Genomic DNA, 17,183 nt, shown 5'->3' on the forward strand with positions numbered 1-17,183 from the left:
TATTGTGGTTTTGCATCAGATTTAGATTTCAGTGCTACAGTCTGTCGATACTAATGATGAATAGAGTTTTTACCAGCAGTGGGTTTAGGCAATTTTTCTTCTCCCCCTCCTCACCACCTCGCCCCGGACGCGTCCCCGGCAGGTCCCGCAAGCCCCCGCCGCCCCGGCAGCCCCTTACCCTCGCACAGGTAGCCGGCCAGCCCCCAGATGAAGTCGGTGCAGTAGTGGCAGAAGGTGGGCTTGGTCAGGGTCACCCTGCGAAACGCGTGGCCCGGTGGGCTGCTGCCCCCCGCCGCAGCGCGGCCCCGCCCGCCCAGCACCGGGCTGGAGGCCGGGCTGCCGCCGCCGCCTCGCAGCGAGCGCGCCCCGTCCGCCATTCCCGCCGGGCGCCCGCTCCGCGCGCTCCGCGCCGGCCGCCGCTCGCTCGCTCGCCCGCGCTTCCGCCCCGGGGCGGCGGCGGGGGCGGGCGGGGGCGGCGCCCGGCGGGAATGGCGGGCGGCGCGCGCTGCCCCCTGCCGGCCGCGCCCTCAGCGCCGCGCCCGGCCGGGCCCTCAGCGTCCCGGGCCGCGCCGGCCCCGCCGCCTGCCCGCACAGGCGGGCCCCGCGTCCGACCGCACGTTCTGCGGAGAAACTCCTCCTAGCGTCCATCCTAAACCTTCCCCGGAGCTTGTGTTCTCTCTGCTGTCTCTAGCTGCCTCGGAGTAGAGACCGACCCCCCGGCTCCAACCTCCTCTCAGGGAATTTTAGAGAGCGACAGTGGATAATGTCACCCCGAGCTTCCTTTTCTCCTTCTGAACAGCCACAGCTCTCTCGGCCGCTCCTTGTAAGACTTGTGCTCCAGCCCCTTCGCCACCTTCGTCGCCCTTCTTCGGACTCCGAGGTAAGACCTCCAGGTTCTTGCCATTACACTAATCTGGGAGATTTTGCTATCCCATCGTCATGCCATTTTAGAGCACACAAAGCTCCATCTCGAGAAGATTCGTGATGATGCATTGGCAGAAGAAAATTATTTGCCATAGGTTTTGCCTTCTGCATTCAACAGCTTTGACTTCATGAGAAAAGGTAAGGAGTTCTGCCAAGTCTCCCTCCTCCATTACACGGGGGTATTTTGTCTTTTGTTCACTTAAACCTTCCTGTTGCTAGTTTGGAAAAAGTTCACACACATGGATGTTTCTATACTGCAGGTCTCTGGAATGCCTCTGTTTCTTCGACTTACTATGTTGGGTAAAGTATTATGGATGGAGTGGCTTGGAACAAGAAAGGAGGTTATTACTTTGGATTTTGTGTATATAGATGTATGCTGTCTGCATCTCAAATTGCCTGTCTGGGTCCTCGATCTCAGCTTTGTATTGAGAATCTCCTCTGAGCTGCTCAAAACAACATCCAGATACTTCCATTAAACAGTGACAGACAAGAAAGGGTAGTTAAAATTTTTATTCCTGACTCTGATTTATCTTGATTTTGGTGAAGTTTGTAATAAGCTGTTGTAATAAACCTCTTGTGTAATAAATCCACTGTAGATCAACAGTGAAGTTCAAAAATTTCTTAAGGTCTTCTAGTTTCTACTATTCTTCCTTTACATCTCCTTTCTGTGTTGTATGAAAGTAGTTATGATCAGAAGGATTTGACCTTCTCCAAGGAGAAACAGTGGAAATAATTGAGACCAAAGAAAGCATAATATGACTTTTTATGGTGGGAGAAGGAGTGAGTAATTGCATACATAATATGCATCATATGAAATACTTCTAATTACTTCTACAAACATGAGTTAGAAAACATATCCAAGATGCTACAGAGCTGTAGTATGAAGCCCCAGATACACAGAAGGACAGGGAACAGGGAAGCAGTGTGAAACGCCTTAGTTTGAGGATGTGTGCCTGCTGAAGACAATGAATCAGCCAAAGCTCATAATGATAGGTCCCATCTTCCATAAACTCTACTTTGCTTTAGTCTTCCTGAAAATCACAGCACAAGGCCTCTTGGAACATTTCTGAGCTCACAGGGTTCAAGAAGACAGAGAGGAGCAGCCAATATTGGATTTGCCAGTAGTCAGTGGTGCCTGGCCTACTTGATTGCTTTTCCATGATGAATGTGTAGATTTGTGTAGGAGGGAACACTTAGTCTAACCTTGACTTTAGCAAGGTTTATTACTTGGTCTCCCACAATATTCTCGTATCCAAAGTGGAACGTTATGGTTCCACATGGGTGAGAACTAGATAGGTAAAATGGTTGGATGGTTGAGCTCTGTAGGTAGGGGCTAATGGGTCATACTTGAGCTCTGCCTGGACGCCCATACTGGAAGGAGTATTAGAGGGGTCTCTCCTGAGACCTGGTCATTGAGCATGTTTATTGAGATCAGGAGAAGGTGACAGAGAGCAGTACTGTCAAGTGTTGTCAAGTCTACACATGACACCAAGCTGAGGAAACAGTGACTACACTGCCATCTATAGGGACCTGAACAGACAGGAGAAATGAATCGTATCATAGAATCAAAGGATTGGTTTGGGTTGGAAGGAACTTTAAAGATCATCTAACTCTTCTGCCGTGTTCAGGGACACCTTTATTCGACCAATTTGCTTGAAGTCCCATCCAGCTTGACCATGAACATATCCAGGACTGGGGCACCCCCAGCATCTCTTGGTGACTTTTTCCAGTGCCTCATCACCCTCACAGAATAGGGTTTTTTTGTAATATCCAATCTAAACATACTATCTTTCAGTTTGAAGCCATTTCCTCATTGTTCTGCCAATACATGCCTTTATTCCTAAAGTCTCTAGAGAAGTCCCTCTCTAGCTCTCTTGTAAGCTCCTCTCTGGTACTGTAAGGCTACAGTTTGATGCCTTCTCTTCTCCAGGCTGAACAATCCCAAGTCTTTCTGTCTTTCCTTATGGGAGAGGTTCTCCCTCCCTCTGGTCATCTTGATGTCTCTCCTCTGGACTCCCTCCAGCAGTTCCGTGTCCTTCCTGTGCTGGGACCCCAGAGCTGGGTGCAGGGTTCCAGGTGGGTCTCACCAGAGCAGAGCAGAGGGGCAGAATCCCCTCCCTCCCCTGCTGCCCACGCTGCTTTGGATGCAGCCCAGGACACGTTTGGCTCTCTGGGCTGGGAGTGCCCATGGCTGGGTCATGTCCAGCCTCTCACCCACCACCACCCCCAAGTCCTTCTCACAGGGCTGCTCTGATCTGTTCATCCCCAGCCTGTGCCAGTGCTGGAGGTTGTCCTGACCCAGCTGCAGCACCTTGAACCTGACCTTGTTAAAGCTCATGACATGGGCCTACTTCTGGAGCTTGTGTAGGTGCTTCTGGTTGGCATCCTGTCCTTTAGAAATGTCAGCTTCATCACTCGGTTTGGTGTCATCTGCAAATTTGATGTGGGTGCACTTCATCTATGAAATAACATTCCTCCCAGTACAGACCCCCCAGGAATACCACTGGTCACTGATATCCATTAGAACTCTGATTTGCTGATCACTACCCTATGGATGCCACCAGTTTTTTATCCATGTAACAGTTCACCCATCAAATCCATCTCTCTCCAATTTAGAGAGAAGGATGTGAAGGACCATGTCAAAGTCCTGATAAATGACATCTGCTGCCCTTCCCTTGTCCACTGGTGGAATCACTCCATCATAAAAGGCCTGCAAGTTGGTCATGCAGGACTTGTCCTGGTTAAAGTCCTGCTGGGTTTCCCAAATCACTTCCTGTCCTCCATGTGCCTTAGCCTTCCAGCAGGATCTGTTCCATGATCTTCCCAGGCACAGAGGTGATGCTCACAGTTGTTCCAGGGGTTCTCCTGTCTACCATTTTTAACGATGAGTACAATGCTTTCCCTTTTCCAGTCACCTGGGATTTCACCTGGCAGTCACAGCTTTTCAAATGTCATGGAGAGTGGTTTGGCAACTACATCTGGTGGTTCCTTCAGGACTCTAGGATGCATCTCTTTGGCTCCTATGCAGTTTTGACCTCTACAGTGCATGACAAACTGCTGGAGCAAGTTCAGTGGAGAACCATGTGGGTGGTTAGGGGTATGTGCACTTTTCCTGTGCAGAGAAGGCTGAGGGAGCAGGGCTTACTCTGCCTCAAGAAAAGAAAGTTTCCAGGAGATCTCACAGCACTCCCATAGTACTGACACAGGGGTTTTAAAGAGGATGGACTAATGTTCTTTACAGGAGTGCACACTGTGAGGACAAGAGACAAAGGGCAGAACTTCAAACTAGGTGTTCAGGCTAGATTTGAGGAGCAACCTCTTTACCCTAAAAGCAGGCAAGCAGAGGAGCAGGTTAAGTGAACGTGTCCTGCCTTTCTTTTCAACATTGCCTGTCCTCTTGAAACGTGTTTCTTTTGTATTGAATTAATAGTTCTTCCCCTCTTAAGAATGAGAGGCCCAAGATTTGGAAAGCTGAAGGTCATGTGAAAAAGTCTTTCCTGCAATCTGGGAAACTGCTTTATAATCGTTCAGAATTTAATTGTTTCAAAAGCCTGAGGAAGTAATCAATTAATCTTTTTACAAAAAGGTGAGAATGCATTCAGTTAACAAATAATGACATACACTACTGAATCACTTACCAGGGCAGGTAGTTACAGGGTGTCTTTGATGGAAGACTGTAGAATGGTAGTTTTTATAGTTGAGATGTAAGTGAGAGATTTTGGCTGTTTTTTAACAACTGACTCTCCATATATGTATTTATAAGTTGTAACGCAGGGGCAAGACTAAACTTTTTGTGCTTTAACTTCCCTTTGTGCTTTAACTTATCCTTGAGCAACCTGTATAACCAGTCAAAACAACCTAAACCATCCAGTGGTTGTCTTCAGCCAAGTCTGCCAAAACATCTGCTGCCAGCAGCCATGGAGTATGGCAGCAGTTGAAGGCTAACCATCCTTTCCATTTCATGTGTATAGCATACCTGCTGCTGTAGACAGCAGAAAAAAAATGAGGTTAAGAATTATTACTGGAGCTGTCACATTCACAAATGTGATAACTCATTAGAAGTGATTTTTTCCTCAGGCAGGAGTTGTTGCTTGGCAGGCTGGTAACTGAAAGATGAAACAAACAGGATAAAACTACCACTTCTTAGGTATACCTTCATATTTTTTTTTAATAAAGAAGTGCCTCACAGATGAAAACAAAAGAAAAAACTTTGAGCATTCATTGTCTTTGTTTTAACAAGATTATTAAGACAAAATTAGAAAAAAAAGTAAGACCTCGGAAAAGAAAATTTAGTTATTTTTATAGCCTGATAAACATTTTGTGGCACTTTGGATTTTATAACCTCATTAAACTCAAGTTATGCAACTCCAGGGCAGGCAGGACAGGAAAACTGTAATTTTTACAAGTTTCTTGGCTTGGTAGAGGTGTATTCAGTAAATGGAGCAAGCTTTGCACCTTGGATTTTCTGAACTTTTTGTAACCTTCTTGTGCTCTTTATATCTAGGGAGAAAACATACTGTGACAGATAGAAAGCCTTGGATACAACTGAGAAATAAAAGTTCTGGTACATCATCCCAAATTTATGTACAAGATTAAATAAGTTTGATGTGGTGTCAATATTGCATCATGTTTTTATAGTTTAAGGAATACAATTAATTATACCAGAGTTCTCTTGACACTCAGTATGATGAAATTCAGTTGTTCAATTCTTTCATGAAGCAATTTTTTGCAAGCAAGCTTCAGAACAGCTGACAATAAATAATCATGTCAGATCCAGGTGGGATCCAGAGAGGATTTTATAAGACTGTGTGAATATGGAAATAGTGGTTGAAAAGCAGATGGTGTGGTGCTGGTTTTTAGTGGACTGTCCTGGCCTTCCCATTCCTGGTTTCTCCGAGAGCTATGAATAATTTCATCCATCCACCCACATGATGGGAGTGGGAGTCATGAGCTTCCCAAATGCTAGATAATCTTGCTAAATTTCTGTTTCTGTAAAATGTATTCTTTACCTGTTGGTGAAGAGTGAAAGTGTGTAATCCAGTGGTACCTACCCCACAGAGCCATAAGCAAAAGCCTTTCTAGATTACTTGTTGACCTCTATTTTCTGAAATGCCTTCATTACCACAAGAAACTGGAAGAGAGTAATGACACAAACCATGTGTGGAGGTTGAAAAGGAAAGTGTAAAATAAATTATGACTTCTAAGAACCAAGAATTTAAGACACAGGAGTTGCTTTGAACCTGCCCTCCTGTTGGCAACCAGCAGGGAAGAAGAGCTACAGGAAGGTTTGTTTCACTTGATTTAAACCAGCACATCAATATTTGGAAATTGAGGGATAATGCTGTTTTGGCTCATGAAAGGAAGTGGTTCATGAAGTATCACCTTCAAGAGAGGTTTCAGATTTTCAGTTTTTTCACCTCTCCAAGTTAGTGATATCTGAATCAAAAGTAAATCCTGATGTTCATTTAAATAGGATACCTTTCTTTTTTTCCCCAAATCTCACAGCTGAAGAGACAACTAAAGTATTAGATTATGTTTGTGTGCTCTTTGTCTTGCAATGGAAAACAAAAGAGAAATTCTATTTCTTATACACACACTACAAAAATAAAAAGGTAAGTACTAGCATATAATTAATTTTTTTGTTGCTTCATAATAGCTCTACAATTATTTCCTGAAAAAAGTCTTTAAAACAACTGTTCTAATCACACTAAAAATAAATCAAGTGCTGATTTGTTAGTTAAAAGCACCAGCTGCCTCTGAATAAGAGAAGCAAAAGCCCTGCTATGGAAAGCCAACAGAAAGTTCTGGGTCAGTTCCAAGTTAAGCAGTAAGATATGGTATGTCTTTCAACTTTTTATTTGATTCTTTATTAAGCCAGATTAAGAGGCTATACCTTTTCAGATAAAGGTTATAATAAGGAACACACTAGACTGCATAATCTAAACAAAATTGCGTATTTATGTTTATATATCAAATGTATGCACACTTTTCACATAGGTACAGAGACTTAAAAGAGAAGAAAATAATTCAGTTCAAATTCATCTATCTCTTGTGGGGAAAAAAATCCTACAGATATCACATCAAATAATATGTCTTCATTTCACCAAAATCATTATAGTCAGCTGTAGTAACTATTTAATGAAAAAGTAGGTACATTTATCACAAGTAGACATAACTGCAGAACCCATATTTTATTTTAGCATTTACACTTCTTACTATCTCAGGACTTTCTCTAGTTCTGCCAAAAAACTGAGACTTAGTAAATAGTAAGCCATATCAGAGCTGAAAGTAAAGAAAACTGTGTAACAACAAGGCAAAGCCAAGCAAAAGCCAAAGCAAAAAACCAGCAAAGTCAAGGGATTGAAATTTTAGGCCCAGCAAGCTAGCAAATATGATGATATAACGGGCAAATTATTTGTGCTTCAAAAACACTGATTTTAATATTTAATAGCTTATTTCCAGCTCTTAAGTTTTAGAACAAATTACTTCCTGACAAAGTACATAAGGGATTTGCTCAGAGTTAATGAATCACTTCTCTGGGAGAAAAACACCAACCAATCAACCAAAACACCAGCTAGGGTTTTATTTACTTATTTATTGTAAAGGATTGCCAGTTCAACTTCTTTAGTCGTGTTTTGTCTCTGGACCTAGGGAACACAAAAGCAATTCTTATGAAGAAAGTAGCATTCTGAAATGCAAAATATGCAGAAACACACACATATGGAATAACAGATTGCTGTTAGATTTAGTAAGACTTGTGCACTCTGAAAATAAAATGTCCAAGTCTTGTTAAAACCACAGAAATTTGTTGTTGAGATCAGAAATTGCAGTTTCTGATTCTACACTCCAATACAGTATCAGAAACCCAGTATACAAAGTGCCTTTTTAAAATATTTCTGTGTACGTATAAATATATAGCATTATTTATTTCTATGCCTGACAGAACCTGTTGGCTTACAAGATAGATCTCCTTCACCAGCAAGAATGTAAAAACATACCACATGTGCTGGACTTCAGAGTCTAGCAGATAGGCTCAAGCATGAGATTCTCCTGTGGCTGTGTCACTGGTGCCCACATGGATGACAGGAGGTCATGGTCTGAGGGCTTGACACAAGCACCCCAGATCAAAGGCCCTGGCAAGCAGCAAACCTTCTGAGACAGAGATATCAGCAAAAGTAAAGTCTCCAGCCACCATGACTTGCTCTGTCCTCGTGAGGGGCTCAGATGTCTTTCCTCACCAAGCTTCTTTCTGTTTATCTGTTTTCAGACTATTGCACCTGAGTTCCTTCAGTTCATACCTACTTGACCAAAAGGAGTCATTCTCCTGTTGGCAGGAGTCACAAGATCCCAACATTTCCATTTTGGGGATTTCAACCTTCTCACCTTGTGAGTCCAAACCTACTACAGAGTCATCAAAGCCTTTTAGCTGTTTTACCTCTTAAGCAGCTGTTGCAGATAAATTCTTAAAATAAAGCATCACTGTGGAATTAAAGGAGTTTGTTGATTGTTAAATAATTATAAAATTGTAATTAAATAATTATTAAATGATAATTAAATAGTAATGGAATTAAACAACTACAGCCCACTGCTATATAGGAAGAGCTCAATGGCCTCAGGTTGTGGCTACAGATCTATATAGTGTAATGTGGTTGATTTATAGTTAACCTGCCTTGACGCAGGAGTACATCCACAGCAGTTTTAGTTTTGGCTAGTCCTGTTCAGGATGTTCTGTTAGGTCCTGATAAGTTGTGGTCTAGGCTTCCTGAGAAGTCAATGGCCTGGCACAGTGCTCTGAGTGTGCACAGCAGTGCTGACTGGCGGTGATGCCTAAACCAAAGTGCTGTTCACTCAGCCAGAGTCCTGCACCCATCACTGCTGCAGAGGGCTCCAGCACTTACCTCTGCACAGGCACCTCCTTGGAGGGATCCTGCTGCCTTCCTGCTCATCCTCCCTGGTGCTATGTGGTGTGCAGCCTTCTCCCATAGATTCTGCACCGGGCAGCTCTATATCTGAGTTCTGCACCTCAACCTCCCCAGTATCACCCTGGGAAGAGGCATCTGGCACTCCATATAACCCTACACCTGCAGAGCCCCCATGTTCTCTTGTAGCAGCATCTGGGCTGGTGCTAAGGGGCATGCTATCATGCTGGCTTCAGCACTGTCTTCAGCAGTTCTTCTGTGGACCCTTGATGTCCCCTGTAATGGGAATGCTGTGCTAAAGCCAGCTGCCCCTCCCCAGCAGATCCCTGCTCTCCTTTGGTACAGCTGAACAGGAGTAAACACCCCCTGACCAGGAATGCACTGACTTAGAGCTGCTGTGTTCCACAGTAGGATAACAGAAGGAGGGGCAGCAGTGTATCTCTATCTGTGAAAAATAAAAACTGGTCTGTTATGTGCCAAAAGCCCATTTGCTACCCCTGGTTACCACTACATTTCCTTCTTCTGTTCTATAACAGTTTGTAACTAAAATTGGTTCTGTTGAGTGCAGCCCATGGTTGATTAATGGAGAGATAATGTGAATGCTGCTGGTTTCATAGGTGTTTATTTCATTGAATAATGTGGAATAGGAGAGGGCTCTGTAGCTAAGAGTAGGGGCAACCTTCAAGTTAGGCCCAAGTTCGGTATTAAAGCAGTTCCCCACATTCTTCTAGCAGGACTGTTGACTTGCTTTATCACCTTGTTTCACAGATGAAACTTTACAGTGTGTAACTCAGTTCAAGATTTCAGAAAGAATGTGAGTTTTCCAATCCAAGCTGCAAGTAAAACAATTAAAACTTGCTTGTGTGTGCTGTGACATAACTGGACAGGACCAGCAGGCAGTCATTGATATAAATGTTCAAGTTGTGCAGGACAGCCAATAGCTTAGGCAACAGTGTGACATTTCAGAGGCTCAGCTAGGGAAGGAACTGTGGCAGTGACCCTTATTATTGCAGAATTGATGTTCTTAAATTCTCCATGAGCCAAAAGATGTGAGCATCCAGCTTAGAAATGGGCCTACCACTAAGTTAACAGCAGACCTGCGGCTGTGCATTACGATATGGCAACAGGCACTAGCATTTCCAGTACCAAAACTGTGATGGGCCTGGAGACAAGATGAAAGCTCATCCCAAATCCAGGGACACACCTGGTTACAGGACAGAATATCCATGAATCATGCAGATTTCCACCACAGACCACTGACATAATGGAAACCTAAGCACTGGAGTGTTGAAGTGTGTTAGGAACAAAAAAGGCAAATGAGATTGCACTGAAGGAAATGAAGCATTGAGGGTCTGGTAGCATTCAAGTTAACATTTCATATGAGATCCCATTGGATAGCTTTCTCTGGGAACAATCAGCTTTTCATTAAGGTCTCTGGTAAATGAGGCAGTCTGTTCACTGAGGGAGATTAACAATATAGGTACTATTTGCACATAAAGCAGTAGTAGAGGATTTCCCACTCTCATGGCAACTACATGTTGTACTCAGAAATGGGGTAAAAAAGCCCACCAACCTCTGTCTTCTTTGCTATGTCATCCCCTTGTTCCGTGCTTGTGTGCAAAGGATTGAACTACTTGCAAACGGACAAAAAAGACAACTTTTGTGAGATGTAATTTAGTTCTGTGCTCTCGCTTTCACTGGTGGTGAGGGTATGTTCATCATGATGCATTTGCTTTCTGCCCTCAGAGGCAGGAAAATTTGTCAGGGAAGCATCCATCCTGACTGTGCCATATCATAGGTCTGATGATCTGATCTGCTTTGTTCAGGAAGCCTTGGGAGCAGCTAAGTGGAATATTCTTAAATTACAATTGCTGGTTTTATTCAGCATGTTAATTTACTGTGGAGAAATGGAGGAATCCTAAAGCAAAGTACTAGTACAAACTTCTTCGGGAAAATAGGCAGTATCCAGTTTTTCACTGAAAATAGTTAAGAACAGTCACTCATGTTCCAGTATAACATTATGTAAAATGTTACAGAAAAACAGTCTACCTTTAGAGCGCAGCAAAGGAATTCCTACTGCTCTTCTGTGCATCTTTAATGCTCTTTGGGAAAAATGTATGTGTATAGGCAGCATAAAATGTGAACCTCTTTTCAAAAAGTGTTTTCCATTGCTTTCTACAATGTGCCAGTTCTTTTTAACAAAGTTCTAGATGTCAGAGCAACTACAAGCAATTACTAGTCAGTACAGGGAATGAAAAGGTAGTGCTGCAGTGAATGTCCAAGGCTGCTATGTCTACTAGTCACCAAAGGCATGCAGCAAGCATGCAGTAGGAAACAGGTGCTTCTTAGGTAAGGATTAGTGACTGTGCACAAGCTCTTTAGGCAGGTAGAGTGGCAAAGTGAAAACCACTGTCTTAGACTAGCCACGTGATAGATGGTAAATTGCCTGGGCTCCAGAGTTTGTTTCTTCTACCAGCTTTCTGGATTAGTTTACTCCCCACTTCATCCTGCTGTATCAGACGAGTAACATGCTCTGTCATTGTCCTGAGCTCAACAAGGGAGTGTTAGTGGAGCTGCAATACAAACTATGAACAGCACAAGTTCAGGCTAACAGTGTGCAAGGGTGTTGTACATTGCCTATACACCAAAAGTTGTCCTGGGGTGACTTTATGATGCTGAATTGAATCCCCATTTGTCTGTTTAGCCCAGAAATAAGTTTTGCACCTTTAAAACTGTATCTGAGAGTGAAGCAGGGGAGAAGGAGAAGTGGTGGAATGTCGGAGGCAGTTGTTTTCAAAATGTATAAATAAGAGCTTCAGCTTTCCTTCTCACAGACTGTGTTGTCTGCAGCATGGACAGACACCATGCGAGAGCTCTCCTTTGCTTTTTAGTTAGTTTTATTTAGCTAGCTGAGGCAGAGAAGTTCCCCAGACTGGCTTTTCTTTTTCTTGAAACTGATCACCCCTGCTCTGGACTGAAAACCCAGAAACACTGGGGCCTCACACCTGTGGCCCACCAGGGCCTGGGATGTGGCATTCTCCAGCACTGGAGGGACAGATAAGAGACTGAGTGAACTGAGCTAAACTCCACCACAAGGACTTTCTGAATCTCTCTTGAGAACAGCAAGAGGTTTTATTGTTTAATATTATTCATTTTTTATGCTTGTGAATACTTTGCTTGCTAAATAAACAGGTTTTTCCACTTTTCTTAAAGGAAATTTTTTCCCAAACCAGTTGGGGGAGGGACTTGAATCTGCTTTCTAGAGGGATCCTTCTGGAGTTTCCTCCCAAATTTGCCCTATACCAGGACATGTTTAAATAACATTTTGAATATGGGTTGTTTTCAGATGAAAACAACAGGAATCTAGTCTGGGTTAAAGTCCTCTACACCATTCCAGATATGCAGGGAATATGGTCAGCAAAGACTTCTGCATTTTCTGCAAGTTGTATCATTATTCTTGAAAGGGGCAAGAATAATCCTTCCCCTTCTATTGTGCAAACCATTTTTCTTTCTCATGCTCCATACAGCAACTATAAGCTGATCATAGATCATCTACTTTGGAAGAAGTTCTCCAAAAGCATTACACAGTCTGCTGCTGAAGGCACAATGCTGAGTTTTACTTGTCTCAGACAATTTATTCTTTAATTTTGGGTACATAATCCCATCCTCAAGTCCCTTTTCTTCAGTTCCTGTGGCACAGTCGCACAAATTCTGCAAGAAATTTTATTCTGCAAGAAAACAGTATTATTCCTCGACAGTACACTTGTGTGAGTGGGACTAAGAAGAGGATCTGAACTCCCAAATCAATGCCCTCTCACGGATAGGAGTGACAGCAAGCCTCTACTAAACCCCGTTTAACCAGTAGGTGGCAGAACTTAAATCTTTGTTTTGCTGCTGAAACCGAAGTTCGATAAACGTTACTGCAATTTTCTGAAGAACTCATTTAAAGAAAGCCCATTAAGTAAACCAGTGCTAAGACCAGAAGCAAATTATAACATATTTATTATAATATGCCAACCACAAAACTTCCTTTAGAGGATGCACAATCATCTAATTAAAGAGAAAGATTCAACAGGCCCTCAGTTCAATAACCAGGATCTGCTATGGTATTTCTGACAGGTCTTCTGGGAGCTTTCAAACTCTCTGTTTTCAGGCTTGTACTCCTGTTGCACACTGACAATTTGAACAGCTTAAAACAGTCTTGACTAGCAATGAAATCTCTGCATGAGCTCCTTCATGAGCCACTAAACATATTTTCCTGTACTCAAGACAAGCTGTAGGCCATAACCTGCAAGCTACCATCTTACCAGTTCTTCAGTTCATTCACAGATGACCTCCTGGAGTCAGGAACACTTTTACTGAGTGCTGAACTCACTTGAATATATAAATTCATATTGTAGAACATAGTGTGTTAAAGGACATGCCTTTAGGTGCTGCTTATGGGGACACAGCACTCCACAGCAAACCTCATCAGGCCTATTCATTATACTAAAGAGAGCCAGGAAAAGCAGGACATATGCAGACACTTCTTTTTGATGACAGCTCCAAAGCTCTGGATCCTCTAGGCTGCCAGCTCAAGTTTATTGCCTCCCTGTCAACCCTATCCTAGCCCAGCTTGAGACTGATTGCAGCAATCCTGTGATTGCAGCAATCCTATGATTGCTGCAACCTCAGTGATCAGCTGAGCCTGCATGGAAGATTGCTACAACACTGAAGGCTACTGCTGTATGTTAAGGCTTTATTGCCTGTAATAAGCTGAAAGGTATCTCTTGAGAATTCAAAGTATTTGTAACTTCTTGATAGGATCAGAAAGAGTGAAATATGTTGAGACACACAGCAGTGAAGTCAAATAGGAATTGAACAGATATGATGTGCTCCCTGGACTTCTAGGACATCGGTGAATAACCTCAAAAAAACTCCAGAAGGAATCTGATACTAGACCAAGCTTCTTGGAAACAGGTATCAGTAACACAGAAAGGATAAAGGACTGACACATAGTTCCACATCTCTTGTGAAATAATTTCATTAAAAACCCTAAAAGCATTCTAGGATGCACATGACTGCAACATAAAAGGCATTGTTATTCCTATTTGCATCCATCTTCAGAAGATAATTTTCTTTAATCCTGATTTGGCACAATGCATGATTGTTGGACATCCTTGCAATCAGATCCTAAACCCAAGAACCCATTTCAGTAAACATCTTCCTTACAAACAATTGATTTAATATGGTTCTTATCCCCGGTAGTCCTGGGAGAAAGGCAAACCCACACATTTTTAGTCATGTGCTAAATAAGACACATTATTGTAAACTTAACCCCAGTGAGAAGAATACTTACATGCTCAAATGCTGGGAAAACCAGAAATAACATTGCAACAGCATTGCCATAACCCTTGAATGAACAGTGTGTCTTCCAATCCCTGATAGCCTCAGTGTCCTTACAAAGAGCCAGTAGAGGCTGAAGCAGTTCTGCCTCTCTTTCTGAGATATAAAATCTTTCCTTCTACTATCAATCTCAGGGGTTTTCCCTCCTCACAGAACAGAAAATACAAGCCTCGCAGATATTCACTGGGAAAAGTCAGAGCTGAGGTATGGATTTCCCATTTCTGTTGCTGACCTGTTATTTTCACTAGTCTTTGCTTTTTGTCCAGGAGATTTTAGGTCAATCAGATTTTGCAGCAATTGCTTTGGTATCTAGGTATGGAAGATTTTATTCATGATTCAAAACGTAGTGATACACATGGGCCTTGGAAGTCTGTTCTGTTAGAAACAACAACAAGAACCAAATTAAAATTTCAAAATTTTCTTTTTAAACTAAGTGACCCAGAGAACCATTACAGGACTTAAACCCACAAAGAGGAACATAATCAAAATGCTTTTATTACTATTAATAAACATACATAAAAAGAAGAACTTTTATCAAATATTGAAACATCTAAAGCTATAAGAGTTTTTAGAAATTCTCTGGCTTTTCAAACTATCAGAGTCGTCTACTGTTTTGTGGTGTCAAGTAGAAACAAGGGCTTCCACCTTCAAGAGTCAAAAGTCAAACTACAAACATAACAGTTCTGCCAAACTCAGTCTTAGGAACCTCTCTGGCCAAAGGTTTCAAAACAATATAATGAATTAATGTTCAGTTCCATGTTAACCATTTGGTAAAGCAAATCATATGTTCTAAAAACAATACAATTCCAGAAGAAGAACTTAGGGCAGGTGAATTACTCCATGTGGTATTTATGCTTAACAGAAAACATGTCAACCTGGAAGAGATTTTGAGCAATAATTCAAAAGTACTGTATATTGTAGATTACAGGCTATTTAGAGGTATTGGGTAAGAGAATAGCAGGTTTAACTACAGTCTTAACTGTTCCAGTGAAATCAGCAGCAGGTATGCCAAAGCCAGGATTTCTATATTTAGTTAAAAAAAATTAAATTCTACTCTATATATGGTGTTTGCTAGATCTTGGGGTCCTTCCCACTGATTTCTGCTCATCTCACAGTTCCAGCTGGATAGTGTACATAGGCAGGAGGATCTGTCAGCACAGGTCAGTGTGCAGGAATCCATGCCACAAATATCCAGGTGAGACATCATGGGCATTTTCTGTGTTTCGTCCTTCTTTACAAGCAGAGCTAAGCACTTGCATTTTCACTCAGCTGAGGCTTGCTCCTTTGCAGCAAAGCCAGCAAGTAACTCAGTTTGCTCTTAGCATAACCTTTCTTCAGGTAAAAACAAAACATCACTGATCTTGTTTTATTCCAGCTGTCAGTGGTTAGCGTGTCTCTTAGCCAGCGGTCTCCAAGACCTTACCAAGACTTGCAGGATATTTACATTCCTTACATGCAACTCCTCTTTACTATGTACACAATTATTTTCCTGGAATTAGATACTTTTTAGTTTACTTAATATTGTTAAGGGAAGTTTCCTGTCTGACCGTCCAGGAATCAGTCTGGCAGGCACACTCAGACCATGTGAGTTGGAACGGCGGTCACTTCACAATGGGTAGCTCCAGTGAGCTGAGGGGTGCCCTGTTTGACTCCCTACTCACCCCACTCGCACCAGGTTTCCTTACAGGCTGCACCCCAGGTTTCCCATCACAGTCTCAGACTCCTGGACTCTTAAAATGGTTTAATCATGGTGCAGTGACAAAATAACAACTCAGGCTGGTGTCTCTGAGGAGGGACCCTGAACAAAGCAAACCTTGAGCTTTTATACCATCACAGTCTAAGCATGTGAAAGTCATGGATCTTCCAGCTGACCTGTTGGCTCCTGCTGCATCTCTCAGCATCTGCTCACCTAGCTGGGCCACAGGGTCCTGCAACCTTTGTTGGGTCAATGTCAGTTCCTAGCCTCTTACTTCTGACTCCTGCTCTGCAGAGCTCAATATGCAGTTCCTACTGCAGCTGCACTCTGACTGCTTGCGCTGATGTATTTCTCAACATTATTCAGGCTCAAACTGTATACTGTTCTACTGGGAACACGCTGGACACTGATAAACTCTCCACGGCATTCAGCTATGGTGGTGATGTAAAATATGTCCTCTAGGATGTCCTCTACTCTGATATTGTTCTTTAATATTGACGTCATGATATCGATCTTGACCAGCTTGTAAGTAACAGCCTGTTTCTGCCAACAGCCAGGCCATCAGCTCTCCCCCTGCCAAGAGAAACAACAGGAGGTCCCACTCCTATTGCGCTGCCGCGAGGATGAGGATGCAGTCCTGTGTGTCAGGTGGTGTCCCGAGCAACACCTGTTCTCTTCCGGGCCCAGGCTTCCCTGGCAGCACCTCTGCACTCCTCCGAAGCCTGAGCAAGCGCTCGGGCTGTGAGCACGTGGCACTGACGGCCGGCACAAGGCACATCGCTGCCCACACCCCGCTGCCCGTGTCACAATGCCCGTCTTTCCGATGATTCTGCCCGCAGATCTGGCCTTGACCTCGGCACCACCCTCCTACCCACCCCTCCACATTTACAGCGCTCCCTCTCCTCCTCCTACATCCAGGGGAAGGGGCTGGCTGAGGAAAGCAGCGGCTCTCTGCGGGGCCAGGGCCATAGGCGGGAAAGGAAAGCCCGCCGCCCGGCTGGCCATCCGCTCGTCCGTCCTCCCTCCGTCCCTCCCTTCCCGCCTCCCACTCGGGCGGCTGGCGGCCATCCCGCCGCCGCTCCGGCCTTGGGGCGCGGGGCGGAGCCCGCCCGCCACCGCCCCTTCCCTGTCCCTGCGCCCGGCGGCTCCTGACGGCGAGCGGCGGTCTGTGCTCCTCGCTCCGCGGTGAGTGCGGGCCCCCGCCGCCCCGCTTCTCCCCCGCCCCGCACCGCCCGCTCGGGGGCCTGGGAGCCGCGTCC

General features: G+C 43.8%; 2 protein-coding genes and 1 long non-coding RNA gene across 4 annotated transcripts in view; 2 read left to right on the top strand and 1 right to left on the bottom strand.

The window, feature by feature from the left end:
- DGKQ (diacylglycerol kinase theta) overlaps window positions 1-377 on the bottom strand; it is an 88,300-nt gene extending 87,923 nt beyond the window's left edge. Inside the window, exon 1 of the mRNA XM_033084596.1 lies at window positions 179-377. Coding sequence (XP_032940487.1) covers window positions 179-377 — 199 coding nt within the window. The remainder of the gene's footprint in view (window positions 1-178) is intronic.
- A 337-nt stretch (window positions 378-714) lies between these two features.
- ACO1 (aconitase 1) overlaps window positions 715-17,183 on the top strand; it is a 55,977-nt gene continuing 39,508 nt past the window's right edge. The window contains exon 1 of one of the 2 annotated variants that reach the window (XM_033084723.2): window positions 715-880. In XM_033084723.2, the coding sequence (XP_032940614.1) occupies window positions 764-880 (117 nt within the window). In that variant the 5' untranslated portion in view covers window positions 715-763. Of the gene's footprint in view, window positions 881-17,003; window positions 17,110-17,183 lie in introns of those variants that run through there. The other variant, XM_033084724.2, reaches the window with a different exon arrangement.
- LOC122149481 lies at window positions 3,176-8,416 on the top strand. The gene is made up of 2 exons (XR_006163151.1): window positions 3,176-6,536; window positions 8,192-8,416. It is a non-coding gene; the product is annotated as an uncharacterized LOC122149481 (long non-coding RNA).

Source organism: Catharus ustulatus, chromosome Z, assembly GCF_009819885.2.
Source record: "Catharus ustulatus isolate bCatUst1 chromosome Z, bCatUst1.pri.v2, whole genome shotgun sequence".
Lineage (NCBI taxonomy): Eukaryota > Metazoa > Chordata > Aves > Passeriformes > Turdidae > Catharus > Catharus ustulatus.